Below are 17,453 nucleotides of genomic sequence, written 5' to 3'. Positions count from 1 at the left end.
GGAGCCGTCTAACCATGGAGCCGTCTAACATTGGAGCCGTCTCACCTTGGAGCCGTCTAACCATGGAGCCGTCTCACCGTGGAGCCATCTTACCGTGGAGCCGCCTTACCTTGGAGCCGTCTTACCTTGGAGCTGTCTTACCTTGGAGCTGTCTTACCTTGTACCTTGGAGCTGTCTCACCTTGGAGCCGTCTAACCATGGAGCCATCTAACCTTGGAGCCGTCTAACCTTGGAGCCGTCTAACCTTGGAGCCGTCTAACCATGGAGCCGTCCAACCTTGGAGCCGTCTAACCATGGAGCCGTCTAACCATGGAGCCGTCCAACCTTGGAGCCGTCTAACCATGGAGCCGTCTAACCATGGAGCCGTCCAACCTTGGAGCCGTCTAACCATGGAGCCGTCTAACCATGGAGCCGTCTAACCTTGGAGCCGTCTAACCATGGAGCCGTCCAACCTTGGAGCCGTCTAACCATGGAGCCGTCTAACCATGGAGCCGTCCAACCTTGGAGCCGTCTAACCATGGAGCCGTCTAACCATGGAGCCGTCCAACCTTGGAGCCGTCTAACCATGGAGCCGTCTAACCATGGAGCCGTCCAACCTTGGAGCCGTCTAACCTTGGAGCCATCTAACCATGGAGCCGTCTAACCATGGAGCCGTCTAACCTTGGAGCTGTCTAACCTTGGAGCCGTCCAACCTTGGAGCCGTCTAACCATGGAGCCGTCTAACCTTGGAGCCGTCTAACCATGGAGCCGTCTAACCTTGGAGCCGTCTAACCTTGGAGCCGTCTAACCTTGGAGCCGTCTAACCTTGGAGCCGTCTAACCTTGGAGCCGTCTAACCATGGAGCCGTCTAACCTTGGAGCCGTCTAACCATGGAGCCGTCTAACCTTGGAGCCATCTAACCATGGAGCCGTCTAACCATGGAGCCGTCTAAACATGGAGCCGTCTAACCTTGGAGCCGTCTAACCATGGAGCCGTCTAACCTTGGAGCCGTCTAACCATGGAGCCGTCTAACCTTGGAGCCGTCTTATCTTGGAGCCGTCTAACCATGTCTAACCATGGAGCCGTCCAACCATGGAGCCGTCTAACCATGGAGCCGTCTAACCATGGAGCCATCTAACCTTGGAGCTGTCTTACCTTGGAGCCGTCTAACCATGGAGCCATCTAACCTTGGAGCTGTCTTACCTTGGAGCCGTCTAACCATGGAGGCATCTAACCTTGGAGCCGTCTAACCATGTCTAACCATGGAGCCGTCCAACCATGGAGCCGTCTAACCTTGGAGCCGTCTAACCATGGAGCCGTCTAACCTTGGAGCCGTCTAACCTTGGAGCCGTCTAACCTTGGAGCCGTCCAACCATGGAGCCGTCTAACCATGGAGCCGTCTAACCATGGAGCCATCTAACCTTGGAGCTGTCTTACCTTGGAGCCGTCTAACCATGGAGCCATCTAACCTTGGAGCTGTCTTACCTTGGAGCCGTCTAACCATGGAGGCATCTAACCTTGGAGCCGTCTAACCATGTCTAACCATGGAGCCGTCCAACCATGGAGCCGTCTAACCTTGGAGCCGTCTAACCATGGAGCCGTCTAACCTTGGAGCCGTCTAACCTTGGAGCCGTCTAACCTTGGAGCCGTCTAGTCATGGAGCCGTCTAACCTTGGAGCCGTCTAACCATGGAGCCGTCCAACCATGGAGCCGTCTAACCTTGGAGCCGTCTAACCATGGAGCCGTCTAACCTTGGAGCCGTCTAACCTTGGAGCCGTCTAACCTTGGAGCCGTCTAGTCATGGAGCCGTCTAACCTTGGAGCCGTCTAACCATGGAGCCGTCTAACCTTGGAGCCGTCTAACCTTGGAGCCGTCTAACCTTGGAGCCGTCTAGTCATGGAGCCGTTTAACCTTGGAGCCGTCTAACCATGGAGCCGTCCAACCATGGAGCCGTCTAACCTTGGAGCCGTCTAACCTTGCAGCCGTCTAACCTTGGAGCCGTCTAACCTTGGAGCCGTCTAACCTTGGAGCCGTCTAACCATGGAGCCGTCTAACCTTGGAGCCGTCTAACCTTGGAGCCGTCCAACCTTGGAGCCGTCTAACCATGGAGCCGTCTAACCATGGAGCCGTCCAACCTTGGAGCCGTCTAACCATGGAGCCGTCTAAGCTTGGAGCCGTCTAACCGTGGAGCCGTCTAACCTTGGAGCCGTCCAACCTTGGAGCCGTCTAACCTTGGAGCCGTCTAAGCTTGGAGCCGTCTAACCATGGAGCCGTCTAACCATGGAGCCGTCCAACCTTGGAGCCGTCCAACCTTGGAGCCGTCTAAGCTTGGAGCCGTCTAACCATGGAGCCGTCTAACCTTGGAGCCGTCTAACCATGGAGCCGTCTAACCTTGGAGCCGTCTAACCGTGGAGCTGTCTAACCTTGGAGCTTTCTAACTGTGGAACCATCTTTTGTGCTGTCTTGCCAACAGCCACTGTTGTTTTTTCTACCTGAAGTCTGTTGTGGTTATAAACCTGATTACCTCCAAACAAAGAAATATGGAGACATTGAAAATGTGGTGCAGAAGGCCTAAATGACCTGCAAATCCTCGTCAGGCGTTACAGATGATGACTGATGGGCGTCCTGTAATAGCTGTGTATGTAATTCAATAAGTCACAGTGTAAGGGCCAGGATGGGGGAGGAGAAGAGCGCACACGTCCAGCATCTCCAGAGGACACCTTAACTCCTTACCCTGAGAGAGGCCAAGAGAAAGCAGAATAGACAGAAAACACTTTGTTGCCGTGACACTGTCAGCTGTTGAAAACCAGGATAAAGTGGGACAAATGGTCTGGATGCTGCTAAGCCATGTCTGAAGGCTGGCCTTGGACCTCAGCTTTCCCAAACATCCCAGTGGTTCCTAAAGCTGTTGGTGGCTGGAAGAATAAAAGCAAATTTTCTTTTTCCTTAACAAACACATCTTCTTTTTTTACACCATTATAGTCATAAGAAACTTTATTAATGAAAAAGTAATAACAGAGGCTTGATTTCCATTTCTTACAGGAAGTAGGAAATACGCTATCACAGTTAGTGAGTTTGATGTGCTCAGAATGTAGGACCCACAATTCTAGTTGAGACAGACAGTGATTGCTTTAAAGGAGTTTATAGACAGAAAGGAGCTATGGATCTGCAGCAACTGATCCATACCCCCATCACTGACAACTCTGGTTTAGGGAGAAGCACATTAGTTAGTGACCATGATAATCTGACAGAAGAGGATCGTCCATGAGAGTCACTTACCTGGTCTAACAGTTCACTCCATCTCCATGGAACGAGGCGGGATCCCGCCGATGGACTGACAATGAGATGCGGCCGGCGCCGCCCACAGTGAACCAGATGCTGCAGCCTCAGTGAACAGGCAAGAATTGGAGGTCAGGGAAACAGTTCAGAACACGAAGGATCAGAGATCCTGGGTCAGTAGCCCGGTCCAGAGTTCTGATCAGAACAGGAAAAGGCTGGTCCAGGATTCCAGGCAGAACCTTCAGATGGGAACAGGCAGCCTCAGTGGTCGAGAGGCAAACTACAGTACGCTAGAACTCGCTCCCTCCGCTGATCCAGGGTACGCTTAGTGGATAAGAGACCGGACATGATCAGGAACACTACAACAATACTAAAAACCACTCTAACCACTGGCCTCTGCGAACGAGAACACAGTGAGTGATCTGGACCCGATAGCTGGGCTGAGCCATATGTAAAGCAGCAGGAGCAGGTGGATTAGATAAATAAAATGTTCTGAACATTTAGAACCAAACAGAACCAATGGTTCTGCTGAATTACCGGATCTGTTTTCTACTATCAAAACAGTGGATGGAGGAAGCACTGTGAGCCAGAGGGCGGCGAGCTGTGAGCCAGAGGGCGGCGATTACTGCAATAATAACCTGCTGGCCTGGAGCTTAGAAATCAATTTCTTCATTTCTGAGAGATGATGTTCAGACAGCATCAACTCCACCATGATTGTTCCTAAACAATGTGGAGCTGCAGGACCTGAGCAGAGGAGCCGTCAGCTGAAGTGAGGCTGTTGCTGCTGAATAATGGCTGCTGTTATTTTTATCTTTGCAGCTGCAGCACAGCCCCCAGTGATGAGAGGAATTCACCATGCACCCTGCAAACGGGAAACAGAGCAGTAACATGTTCAGCATTGCAGAGCTGTGCTAAACACACTGAGGCTGCAGCTTAGATGGCAGGATCCCCAGAATCAAAGGCTCTGTTCTGGGCCATGGAGGTCCATGCAGGTCATTTCAGACAGTTTCTGTCCCACGCAACTTAGGCCTTTGATTGGTTCATCATCTGCCACAGTTTCGTTTTCTAACAGGAATGTTTTTATTCTATAATGTATGAAATGTGAAGCCTCGGACCATCGGAACCATAGGATTTAGGCTCCATCCTCACAGAGATTATAGATGGAACCAGGCATGGACTGGTAATTAGGCGTACCGGGCATTTGCCCAGTGGGCCGACGTACTGTTTGGGCCACCAGACCCGACATGCATATTAATAATATGTATTATTATAATAATAATAATAATAATTATTATTATTATTATTATTATTATTATTATTATTATTATTATTATTATTATTATATATCTGCCTCGTTATATTTGCATAATGCATGAAGAAAAATAAAATCAGCAGCGCAAAAGTCTGTTCCGATCATCCGGCCACAGGCTACTGCAGCCCATTGGTTATCATCCCTGACAGTCTAAAGGGCTAGGCCAATCAGAAAGTAGAAAAACACCTTCACTCTCCATTGGAACTTTGTGCAGCGGTGTTCACAGTAGTAATGGAGAAGAAACAGAAGGGAGGCGCAGAGAAAGTGTGTGAAAAAGAAGAAACGAGTTTTTCAAACGGACGCTGCGAAATGTGTCAAACTGAATGACATGTTCCCATCAGCAGGCCCTTCATCTGCTCCGGTGTCTGATGTAAAATATAATGGTGGAGGTGGTTGCAGACATCCAAAGTCTCCCGGAAGTTCCGGGAGTCTCCCTGATATCGATAGTTGTTCACGGATGCCCACGAGTCGGATAAATTATCCCTGATTTTAGACTCTGCGAGGTGGAGTTTTTTAATCCCAGTGAGAGCGAGCAGCACTACAATAATTTATGCATCATGTGCGGATTAGAACTACTGTGATTGCTGGTGAAACCTGTGCAGTATATCTGTCCAAAGCGAGGCTCTGATCAACCAGCGATCCAGGAGACTGGTTGATCAGAGAGCTGATTGGATCAGTCAGAAAAATAAGCCAATAAGTTTCAGTTTACTTTTTTACAGTCACCTGATTTTACAGCAGAATATGCTAAAGCGTATTCATGTCTTGTGAGGGGGAAGAATGATGGAGTGTGCATGTATGGCTGGCTGCACCGTGCAAAAGGTATTCACCACTAAAAATGCAACCATCAGGAGGTGGCTCACATATTGTGAGAAACGTCATGCTTTATTTTGTTTTGTATGTATTGCATTGGGAAAGACTTCTGAATCAAGCTCATTTATTACTGGGATGTCTGATTGGAGGCATGTGCACCAGCGCACAGAAGAGCATGAGAAGAGTAGCGGAATATGTGTGGTTGACAGTGACTTTTCTCTCTCTCTCTCTCTCTCTCTCTCTCTCTCGCTCTCTCTCTCTCTCTATCTCTCTCTCTCTCTCTCTCTCTTTCTCTCTCTCCCTCCCTCTCTCCCTCACTCCTTGATCTAAGAATTGTTGCTGTGCTGTGGTGGAGTTTACATTTTACAGTGTTAATAAATTAAGATTTTGGAAGTATTTTAAGTGTCCACTCTCACTAATTTCCATGGACCTGGCCTCAAGGTATTGCACAGTTGGTATACACATTCAGTACACCAAAAAAAATGTGGTGGGCCAGTCTAGTCCAAAATGCCAGGGCCAATTTTTTGTCCCAGTCCATCCCTGGGTGGAACTCCCTGATCGGGTGGAACTCCCTGATCGATTTAGGAGCAGTAAACACCTTGGTGTTGAGGTTTTAAAAAAGTTGTGTTTGTTTCCCTTACTGTACCCACTGTTGCCCCTTACCGTACCGTCTGTTGCTCCATACTGTACCCTCTGGTGTCCCTTACCATACCCTCTGCTGTCCCGTACTGTACCCTCTGCTGTGCCTTACCATACCCTCCCATACCATGTGTTGTCCCTTACCGTACCCTCTGGTGTCTCTTACCATACCCTCTGTTGTCTCTTACCATACCCTGTGGTGTCCTTTCCGTACCATCTGCTTTCCCTTACTATACCGTCCTGTACCCACTGTTTTCCCTTACCCTACCCTCAGGTGTACCTTACCGTACCCTCCGGTACCCTCTGGTAACCTCTGGTGTCCCTTACTGTGCCCTCTGGTGTCTCTTACCGTACCCTCTCGTGTCTCTTATCCTACTTCTGGTGTCCCTTACTGTAGCCTTTGTTGTCCCTTACTGTACCCTCTAATGTCCCTTATCCTACCTCTGTTGTCCCTTACTGTACTCTCTAGTGTCCCTTATCCTACCTCTGTTGTCGCTTACCATACCCTCTAGTGTCCCTTATCCTACCTCTGGTGTCGCTTACCATACCCTCTAGTGTCTCCTATTCTACCTCTGGTGTCCCTTACTGTACCCTCTAGTGTCGCTTATCCTACCTCTGGTGTCCCTTACTGTTCCCTCTAGTGTCTCCTATTCTACCTCTGGTGTCCCTTACTGTACCCTCTAGTGTCGCTTATCCTACCTCTGGTGTCCCTTACTGTTCCCTCTAGTGTCTCCTATTCTACCTCTGGTGTCCCTTACTGTACCCTCTAGTGTCCCTTATCCTACCTCTGGTGTCCCTTACTGTTCCCTCTAGTGTCTCCTATTCTACGTCTGGTGCCCCTTACAGTACCCTCTAGTGTCCCTTATCCTACCGCTGGTGTCCCTTACCATACCCTCTGCTGTCCCTTAGCGTACCCTCGGGTGTCTCTCACCATACCCTCGGGCGGATTCTTTAATTCAGTTATTAAACTGTCATTTCAGAAGGTATTTATTTTCTCTTGTTGCTGAAGTCTGCATACTATCAATTATTTCCACAATAAATAGAAACATACTTCAGTTATTATATAATCAAAAAAAATCAAAAGTGATTCAAATTGATCAATATTTTCTGTGGTGATTCCTCTATCTTACCTTCAGCGATATCTCCAGTGCTCGGTTAGCATAAAGCTAACCCATTTCTGGGTGTTTCTAATGCCGAATAAACCCATCAGTTCTTGATTTCAGTTGTTCCTTCAGTCCACTCTGAATAAAGACTGTTCTTCCTCAGATTACCGTCACGGAGACCATCCTGTTCCTGGTCCAGTACACGTCCAAAGAGTTCGACCGCTCTGAGAAGACGGTGGCCACTGGAGACTGCTGTTACCTCAACCCGTTGGTGCGCAGAACATTCCGTTTCCTGGGTAAGTAAGGGAATGGACTCCACTTGGAGTTCCCAGTTCCAAACATTTCTACTTCATGGAATTGCAGAGGCTCCTGGATTCAGAGCATATACAGTCCAGTGGGGCAATCCTGGTGGGGCCTGATGTCCACCAGGGTCTTCCTGTCGTTCCACTTCCTGAAGGCCTGCTGACCCTAACCAAAGCATTGTACGTTCAAAAGCTGCCATCCCGTCAGAACTTTGTTTACAAGCATTGGTTCTGTTGGTGAGCCAGAACCATGCAGGTGCCAAGAGGCCACCCATTAGAAATGAGAGACCTACAGAGAAACCAGAGCCAGGGCCAGATGGGGAGTCTATAGAGAGCTGAGAGGAGAACCACAAACAGAACAGGGAATGTGAGGGGTCATTTTGAATGGCTGCTACTTTATCTCTTCTGGGGTTCGTTAACCCCCCTAACAGCCATGTACACCCCCCATGTGACCTCCTTGGCCAATCCAGTGGGAGGGATCAGTGCCACCTAGTTGCCCCTAACTCTTTGTTCCACCTGCAGTATATTAATCTCAGCGCCCCCTACCATTAGTTAGAACTGAGAGAGCTTCTTAGATGAGAGTAGAAACGACTTCTAGAAAACTTGAACCTTTCAAACTAGATAAATGAATCTCAGTCCTGCTCCTCCACTACCACCCACTCTGCATTTTTAGGCGTCTTCTTGGTTTAACACCTGAATCCTAGGAAGGAAGGATAACATCTTCTGCAGCGCTTTCTGGCTGCTGATGAGGTTTTCAATCAATTGATCAGGTGTACTGCAACAGGAGCACCTGAAAAATGGCAGATAAAGGATAAAAATCAACTAATAAAGCCGATCTAATTGGATATCAGCTCTTCTAGTGTAAGAATCAAATAAACATTAACTGAATAACTTCATCATATGTTTTTCAGTTTTTCTGTTACTCCTTAGAACACAGAATGAACCTTTGACAGCCTTAAATGAAGTCCTTCCTAACTCTGCCTTCTCCGGTTTGGGGGGGGGGGGGGGGTTGTACTGCCCCTAGTAGAGGAGTTTAAGTATCTTTGGGCCTTGTTGGAAGATGGAGCAGGAGATCGATAGGCGAACTGGTGCGGCATCTGCTGTGAAGCGTGCACAGTACCAGTCTGTTATGGTGAGCCAAAAAGCAAAGCTCTCGATTATCCTGTCGATATACGTTCCAACCCTCATCTATGGTCATGAGCTTTGGGTCATGACCGCAAGAACAGGATCCAGGGAGGACTCAGAGTAGAGCCGCATCTCCTCCACATCGAGAGGAGCCTGTTGAGGTGGCTTGGGCATCTGATTAGGATGCCTCCTGCACGTCTGGAGCCACTGTCACCCCAGTATCTGGGGCCACTGTCACCCCAGTATCTGGGGCCACTGTCTCCCCAGTATCTGGGGCCACTGTCACCCCAGTATCTGGGGCCACTGTCACCCCAGTATCTGGGGCCACTGTCACCCCAGTATCTGGGGCCACTGTCTCCCCAGTATCTGGGGCCACTGTCTCCCCAGTATCTGGGGTCACTGTCACCCCAGTATCTGGAGCCACTGTCACCCCAGTATCTGGAATCACTGTCTCCGCAGTATCTGGAGCCACTGTCACCCCAGTATCTGGAATCACTGTCTCCGCAGTATCTGGAGCCACTGTCACCCCAGTATCTGGAGCCACTGTCACCCCAGTATCTGGAGCCACTGTCACCCCAGTATCTGGAATCACTGTCTCCGCAGTATCTGGAGCCACTGTCACCCCAGTATCTGGGGCCACTGTCTCCCCAGTATCTGGAGCCATTGTCACCCCAGTATCTGGAGCCACTGTCACCCCAGTATCTGGAATCACTGTATCCACAGTATCTGGAGCCACTGTCACCCCAGTATCTGGAGCCACTGTCACCCCAGTATCTGGAATCACTGTCTCCCCAGTATCTGGAGCCATTGTCACCCCAGTATCTGGAGCCACTGTCACCCCAGTATCTGGAATCACTGTATCCACAGTATCTGGAGCCACTGTCTCCCTAGTATCTGGGGCCACTGTCACCCCAGTATCTGGGGCCACTGTCTCCCCAGTATCTGGGGCCACTGTCACCCCAGTATCTGGAATCACTGTCTCTGCAGTATCTGGAGCCACTGTCACCCCAGTATCTGAGGCCACTGTAACCCCAGTATCTGGAGCCACTGTCACCCCAGTATGTGGAATCACTGTCTCCGCAGTATCTGGAGCCACTGTCACCCCAGTATCTGGGGCCACTGTCTCCCCAGTATCTGGGGTCACTGTCACCCCAGTATCTCGAGCCACTGTCACCCCAGTATCTGGAATCACTGTCTCCGCAGTATCTGGAGCCACTGTCACCCCAGTATCTGGGGCCACTGTCACCCCAGTATCTGGAGCCACTGTCACCCCAGTATCTGGAGCCACTGTCACCCCAGTATCTGGAATCACTGTCTCCGCAGTATCTGGGGCCACTGTCACCCCAGTATCTGGAGCCACTGTCACCCCAGTATCTGGAGCCACTGTCACCCCAGTATCTGGAATCACTGTCTCCGCAGTATCTGGGGCCACTGTCACCCCAGTATCTGGGGCCACTGTCACCCCAGTATCTGGAGCCACTGTCACCCCAGTATCTGGAATCACTGTCTCCGCAGTATCTGGGGCCACTGTCACCCCAGTATCTGGAGCCACTGTCACCCCAGTATCTGGAATCACTGTCTCCCTAGTATCTGGAGCCACTGTCACCCCAGTATCTGGAATCACTGTCTCCGCAGTATCTGGGGCCACTGTCACCCCAGTATCTGGGGCCACTGTCACCCCAGTATCTGGAGCCACTGTCACCCCAGTATCTGGAATCACTGTCTCCGCAGTATCTGGGGCCACTGTCACCCCAGTATCTGGAGCCACTGTCACCCCAGTATCTGGAATCACTGTCTCCGCAGTATCTGGAGCCACTGTCACCCCAGTATCTGGAATCACTGTCTCCGCAGTATCTGGGGCCACTGTCACCCCAGTATCTGGAGCCACTGTCACCCCAGTATCTGGAATCACTGTCTCCGCAGTATCTGGAGCCACTGTCACCCCAGTATCTGGAATCACTGTCTCCGCAGTATCTGGAGCCACTGTCACCCCAGTGGCTTTTAGTCAGTAGATTGTATGGAATCACCTTTTTGTTGAATATTTACCATTTGAACAGCAGAAATGTTTCTCCTCAGTGTTAGAGGACAAAAAGTCAGATAAACACTTTTCCCAAGCGCTTTCACGCCATGTCACTCCGTATTCAACACCTCCCGCCTTGAGTTCCCAGAGTGCTGCGTGTGAGCAAAAGTGAGCAGAGAGTCAGGGGACTGTGATCACTTTGTTGTTGACTTGTGAATAAGAGCATCTCCGTGGAGATGTTGGATCAAACATTCACAGGCAGATTGTATATAAAGCTACTGATTAAAACTGAAGAGCAGCTGAAATATGGTCAGAATTCAAATATTTCACTGCTGGATCTTAACAAGGCTGTAGGCAGAGCTTCTAAATCCATCCCTCCATGTTCCATCATCCTCATCCATGCTGGGGTTGTGAGGGGTGCTGGTGTATATATGGGCGAGAGTCGGGGTCCACCATGGACGGGTCGGCATCTATCGCAGGGAGCTTCTAAATGAAAAACAAAATTTGGCGGGGGGATAAAAAATTATATAAATTCTGGTCTAACCCTCACTGGCAGCTGTTTTGTCTCTGTCCCCCTGCTGCTGTGTGTCTGGTGACATCATCACGCTGGGTTAGCAACAGAAATCAGGAAAGTAAACAATGAAGAGCAACATGTCAGGAAGCCAAGGCATAGTCAGTGTGCTTTATTGTTACTTTAGTTTATTGATTCTGTGAAATGATTCGATTCCTTATCGATTATCTAATTGATTCTCGTCACAGTCATCTACATCTAAAGGAGAAGGCATCCGTTTTATGAAAAAGCATTATTGTAAATTCCAGGAAATAAACTCATCTCCCACTGATTTAAATTAACGAGCGTCACCTTTCTCTCGCTACCTGAACTGTGGAGCAACTTCGTAGCATATTTCGTTACATCCATTGCAATAGCTAGAATCATGTAAGATTCCTGCTACCAGTAGTTTTAATTAAACATGCTAGCAATGAAGGGCTGCATTAACGAGAAAGGCACACTCCCTTAATAACCCCAAAGAGAGGTAGGGAATTGGTTTATTTCCACAAATGGCATACGATTTAGTAGGAACCACATTAAGGACAGCCAGTGAAATATAAAAGCTATTTACCAACAGAGTTGCCTTCCATGCTGGTCGGAACTTTAGCTTCTGTTCTGAAGCATAAAACACAGCATTCGTTAAAATGTATCCCATGTTGTGTGCGCAGAATTTCTGTATGTTGGGTGTATTTCCTCCCGCGGATATAATTACCACTTTGCACTTTGCAAAGCGCCTTGTTGTCATCTTTCCCTTCTGTAAAATGAAGCCAAACCTTTGATCGCTTTAGGGCGGAATTTTTTTGTTTTGCTTTCTAGACTTACGCCTGGTCACGTCGTACCTGCTTACTGAATGCTGTGTGCGTAGCTTGCATAAAAAATATGATGTAAGTCGTGCTGCCCAGGCCCTAGGCTCTGGTGCTGCATAGAATTATTAAGCGAACTGTCAACTGGTGCCATCGAATTAGAACACACGGAACGGGTTCTGAACAGGAACCGGTTTCGATTCCCTCCCTAGCATCAAGCCTTAAAACGATGACTTAGGAAGCTAGCAGCTACAGAAACCAGTCCTAGACCCCTTCCGGAACCCGTCCTGGAAACCATTCTGGAATCAGATCTAGGAACCTGTACAGGAACCCGTCCTGGAAACCATTCTGGAATCCGATCTGGAACCTGTACAGGAACCCGTCCTGGAAACCATTCTGGAATCCATTCTGGAACCTGTACAGGAACCCGTCTTGGAAACCATTCTGGAATCAGATCTAGGAACCTGTACAGGAACCCGTCCTGGAAACCATTCTGGAATCCGATCTGGAACCTGTACAGGAACTCGTCCTGGAAACCATTCTGGAATCCATTCTGGAACCTGTACAGGAACCCGTCTTGGAAACCATTCTGGAATCAGATCTAGGAACCTGTACAGGAACCTGTCCTGGTCCCCTCCTGGAACCCATCCTGGAAACCGTTAAGGAATCCTTTCTGGAATCCATTATGGAACCTGTGCAGGAACCGATTCAGGAACCAGTTCTACCACCCGTCCTGGACACCTTTTGGAACCACTTCTTGAACCCATTCTGGAACCCCTTCTGGAACGCGTTCTGGAATCCCTGCATTAAGGGATTTTGGTTTGGCCCTGTTGGATGTTTGGGGTTTGGCAGCTGAGGGAACCCGCTGGGCCTCAGTGGATCCCTCAGTCTTTGCTGGCCTGGCCAGGCTCTGGGTCGAGGATCTGTCTGTTGTGACTTAGGGCAGTACATGTCCAGGACCTCCTCCTTGGTATTACTGGGGCTAGGGGCCACAGGGGCATCAGATGTAGGAGTTTGTCATGCAATGAAAGGGTTCTCGGTTCAAGAGTGTCCTTGGTCAAGACACTTCACCCATACATCCATGTCAGCACTCCAGAGCAGTGGCAATGAACAGCTCCTCTTGATAATTTCAGACTGTGACGTTGAAAACGATACAACCTAGACATCAAACCCGTATATATGATCGCCAAAGCACCCACATGCTTGGACTTCCTGCGGAGGATGAGGAGAGCCCACCTGCCCCCCCCCATCCTCCCCACCTTCTCCAGAAGCACCATAGAGAGCGTTCTGAGCAGCTGTCTCTCTCTGTGGTGTGGAGGCTGCAGCGCCTCAGACTGGAAGAAGGTGAGAACAGCAGAGAGGATCATGGGGGCTCCTCTTCCCTCCATTAAAGACATTTCATCCCAGCGCTGCCTGTCCCGAGCCCGTGACATCATCAATGACCCCTCACCCCCCCACCATGCTGCCCTCTGGGAAGAGGCTTCACAGCATTCAATGCAGGACCAGCAGGTTCTGCAGCAGCTTCTTCCCCATCAGACTGCTGAATTTTGTGTGAAATGGGTTATTTTATTTATTAAAAAAATGTAAATATAGTCATTTGTTTATATTACTATTTCTCTATGAATTAATGAACAAATGCAGGATGGATGGATGGATGGATGGGTGGGTGGATGAATGATGGATGGATGATGGATGGATGATTAATGGATGGATGATGGATGGATGGATGATGGATGGATGGATGAAAGTGAAGTTGTATCCATTCTAGGGATGCAGGATCTATAAATGTTAGCATCAGTATCGGTTGTTATTCGTCATTTTTTCTTCATTAATGTTTTAGAGCCCTTTATAAAATAAAGCACTAAAGGCAGTCATCTGTCTAGATCTATAAATATCAGAGTGCTGTGGTTCTATTGTGTTCTCAACAATAGTAAAACATTCAACAAATATGTTATGTATATGTTAAATATGCTTGAGCTAATTTTTGGAAAATATAAACCCTTTTGAAAGCGTTCAGGTTGATCAGCTGTAGGTCCATCAGCCCCCACCCTTAGGACACCCCCACCCTTACAGTTCCCCCACCCGCTCCCACCCTTAGAGTTCCCCCACCCTTAGAGCGCTCCCACCCTTAGAGCGCCCCCACCCTTAGAGCGCTCCTACCCTAAGAGCGCCCCCACCCTTAGAGTTCCCCCACCCTTAGAGCGCTCCCACCCTTAGAGCGCTCCCACCCTTAGAGCGCCCCCACCCTTAGAGCGCTCCCACCCTTAGAGCGCCCCCACCCTTAGAGCGCTCCCACCCTTAGAGCGCTCCCACCCTTAGAGCGCCCCCACCCTTAGAGCGCTCCCACCCTTAGAGCGCTCCCACCCTTAGAGCGCTCCCACCCTTAGAATTCCCCACCCTTAGAGCGCCCCCACCCTTAGAGCGCCCCCACCCTTAGAGCGCTCCCACCCTTAGAGCGCCCCCACCCTTAGAGCGCCCCCACCCTTAGAGCGCTCCCACCCTTAGAATTCCCCACCCTTAGAGCGCCCCCACCCTTAGAGCGCCCCCACCCTTAGAGCGCTCCCACCCTTAGAGCGCCCCCACCCTTAGAGCGCTCCCACCCTTAGAGCGCTCCCACCCTTAGAGCGCTCCCACCCTTAGAATTCCCCACCCTTAGAGCGCCCCCACCCTTAGAGCGCCCCCACCCTTAGAGCGCCCCCACCCTTAGAGCGCTCCCACCCTTAGAATTCCCCACCCTTAGAGCGCCCCCACCCTTAGAGCGTTCCCACCCTTAGAGCGCTCCCACCCTTAGAGCGCCCCCACCCTTAGAGTTCCCTCACCCTTAGAGCGCCCCACCCTTAGAGCGCCCCCACCCTTAGAGCGCTCCCACCCTTAGAATTCCCCACCCTTAGAGCGCCCCCACCCTTAGAGTTCCCCCACCCTTAGAGCGCTCCCACCCTTAGAGCGCTCCCACCCTTAGAGCGCCCCCAACCTTAGAGCGCTCCCACCCTTAGAATTCCCCACCCTTAGAGCGCCCCCACCCTTAGAGCGTTCCCACCCTTAGAGCGCTCCCACCCTTAGAGCGCCCCCACCCTTAGAGTTCCCCCACCCTTAGAGCGCCCCCACCCTTAGAGCGCCCCCACCCTTAGAGCGCTCCCATCCTTAGAGCGCCCCCACCCTTAGAGTTCCCCCACCCTTAGAGCGCTCCCACCCTTAGAGCGCCCCCACCCTTAGAATTCCCCACCCTTAGAGCGTTCCCACCCTTAGAGCGCTCCCACCCTTAGAGCGTTCCCACCCTTAGAGCTCCCCCACCCTTAGAGCGCCCCCACCCTTAGAGCACCCCCACCCTAAGAGCTCCCCCACCCTTATAGCTCCCCCACCCTTAGAGCGCCCCCACCCTTAGAGCGTTCCCACCCTTAGAGCGCTCCCACCCGTAGAGCGCCCCCACCCTTAGAATTCCCCACCCTTAGAGCGCCCCCACCCTTAGAGCGTTCCCACCCTTAGAGCGTTCCCGCCCTTAGAGCGTTCCCACCCTTAGAGCTCCCCCACCCTTAGAGCGCCCCCACCCTTAGAGCGTTCCCACCCTTAGAGCGCCCCCACCCTTAGAGCGCCCCCACCCTTAGAGCTCCCCCACCCTTAGAGCGTTCCCACCCTTAGAACTCCCCCACCCTTAGAGCGCCCCCACCCTTAGAGCGTTCCCACCCTTAGAGCGCTCCCACCCTTAGAGCGTTCCCACCCTTAGAGCGTTCCCACCCTTAGAGCGCTCCCACCCTTAGAATTCCCCACCCTTAGAGCGCCCCCACCCTTAGAGCGTTCCCACCCTTAGAGCGCTCCCACCCTTAGAGCGCCCCCACCCTTAGAGTTCCCCCACCCTTAGAGCGCCCCCACCCTTAGAGCGCTCCCATCCTTAGAGCGCCCCCACCCTTAGAGCGCCCCCACCCTTAGAGCGCTCCCACCCTTAGAGCGCCCCCACCCTTAGAGCGCTCCCACCCTTAGAGCGCCCCCACCCTTAGAGCGCCCCCACCCTTAGAGCGCCCCCACCCTTAGAGCGTTCCCACCCTTAGAGCGCTCCCACCCTTAGAATTCCCCACCCTTAGAGCGCCCCCACCCTTAGAGCGTTCCCACCCTTAGAGCGTTCCCGCCCTTAGAGCGTTCCCACCCTTAGAGCTCCCCCACCCTTAGAGCGCCCCCACCCTTAGAGCGTTCCCACCCTTAGAGCGCCCCCACCCTTAGAGCGCCCCCACCCTTAGAGCTCCCCCACCCTTAGAGCGTTCCCACCCTTAGAACTCCCCCACCCTTAGAGCGCCCCCACCCTTAGAGCGTTCCCACCCTTAGAGCGCTCCCACCCTTAGAGCGTTCCCACCCTTAGAGCGTTCCCACCCTTAGAGCGCTCCCACCCTTAGAATTCCCCACCCTTAGAGCGCCCCCACCCTTAGAGCGTTCCCACCCTTAGAGCGCTCCCACCCTTAGAGCGCCCCCATCCTTAGAGTGCCCCCATCCTTAGAGCGCCCCCACCCTTAGAGCGCCCCCATCCTTAGAGCGCCCCCACCCTTAGAGCGCCCCCACCCTTAGAGCGCCCCCACCCTTAGAGCGCCCCCACCCTTAGAGCGCCCCCACCCTTAGAGCGCCCCCACCCTTAGAGCGCTCCCACCCTTAGAGCATCCCCACCCTTAGAGTTCCCCCACCCTTAGAGCGCCCCCACCCTTAGAGTGCCCCCACCAACTTTTATCGCAAAGTTACACCCTTGGTCCAAAGAGTCCATTCATGGAGTCAGAATGGGGAAGGCCTCCATAAAACACTCACATCCTGAAAATGAGGTTGACTATGCTGGTGTTTATATCTGTCAGCATGCAGAGCAGCGCTACACCATGGAAGGAAAGACAGGGGAAAAGGAACCTTTCAATCACAGCTCAGAGCTTCACAGGGACTTAAAAGCTGCTAATGTGGCTAAAGCTGCCTGACTGAGCACCTGTTGGACAAATCAGCCTGACAGAGGATTAGGCTTCAGCAGACGGGGAGCAGCTTCAGCCTTTCAGTCGCTGACACATAAAGCCTGATTGGGAGCATTAACGCTGAGACTGTGTTCCTGCTCTCTGCAGGCAGGACACTGCTGGAGGAGGAGACTGCAGCTTCTAATGGAAGCTTTTTAAGATTTGGAAGAAAATAAATATAGGCCTTTTGTTGAATTTATGCATTTAATGGACTTCATGCAAAGCTGCTTATTTCAGACATACTGGAGAAGACCAGCCGTCTTTAAAACTGAAAATATGCCTGGTTACCGTGGAAACACAGACGTGGGTTTGGGTTCAAAAAAGAAAATCTGATTGAACTTTAATCCAGAAATGTACTTTATGTACTTTACTAAAAATAATAATAGCTGGAGCTGAATACTTAATACCAACTGATCAAGCCATGACAATAAACAAACAGAACAATCACATATTGCAGGGTGATAAAAACCTTTGGAAAGTTGAGTGGAAGGAAAAACTGTGGTAGAGAAGAAGTCCAAGCAACAGGTATGATTGAGCACACTGAGAGGGTTTTGCAGAAAG

At 51.0% G+C, this 17,453-nt stretch overlaps 1 protein-coding gene across 2 annotated transcripts in view; it reads left to right on the top strand.

The window, feature by feature from the left end:
• The window catches only part of plppr5b (phospholipid phosphatase related 5b), a 37,673-nt gene that overhangs the window by 4,022 nt on the left and 16,198 nt on the right, over positions 1–17,453 (top strand). For both annotated transcript variants that reach the window (XM_038275987.1, XM_038275988.1), the window contains exon 2: positions 7,286–7,418. In XM_038275987.1, coding sequence (XP_038131915.1) covers positions 7,286–7,418 — 133 coding nt within the window. The remainder of the gene's footprint in view (positions 1–7,285; positions 7,419–17,453) is intronic.

This window comes from Cyprinodon tularosa, unplaced genomic scaffold (assembly GCF_016077235.1).
Source record: "Cyprinodon tularosa strain WSP-4 unplaced genomic scaffold, ASM1607723v1 ctg988, whole genome shotgun sequence".
In the NCBI taxonomy this organism is placed as follows: domain Eukaryota; kingdom Metazoa; phylum Chordata; class Actinopteri; order Cyprinodontiformes; family Cyprinodontidae; genus Cyprinodon; species Cyprinodon tularosa.
This window is presented reverse-complemented; position numbering and strand designations above follow the sequence as displayed.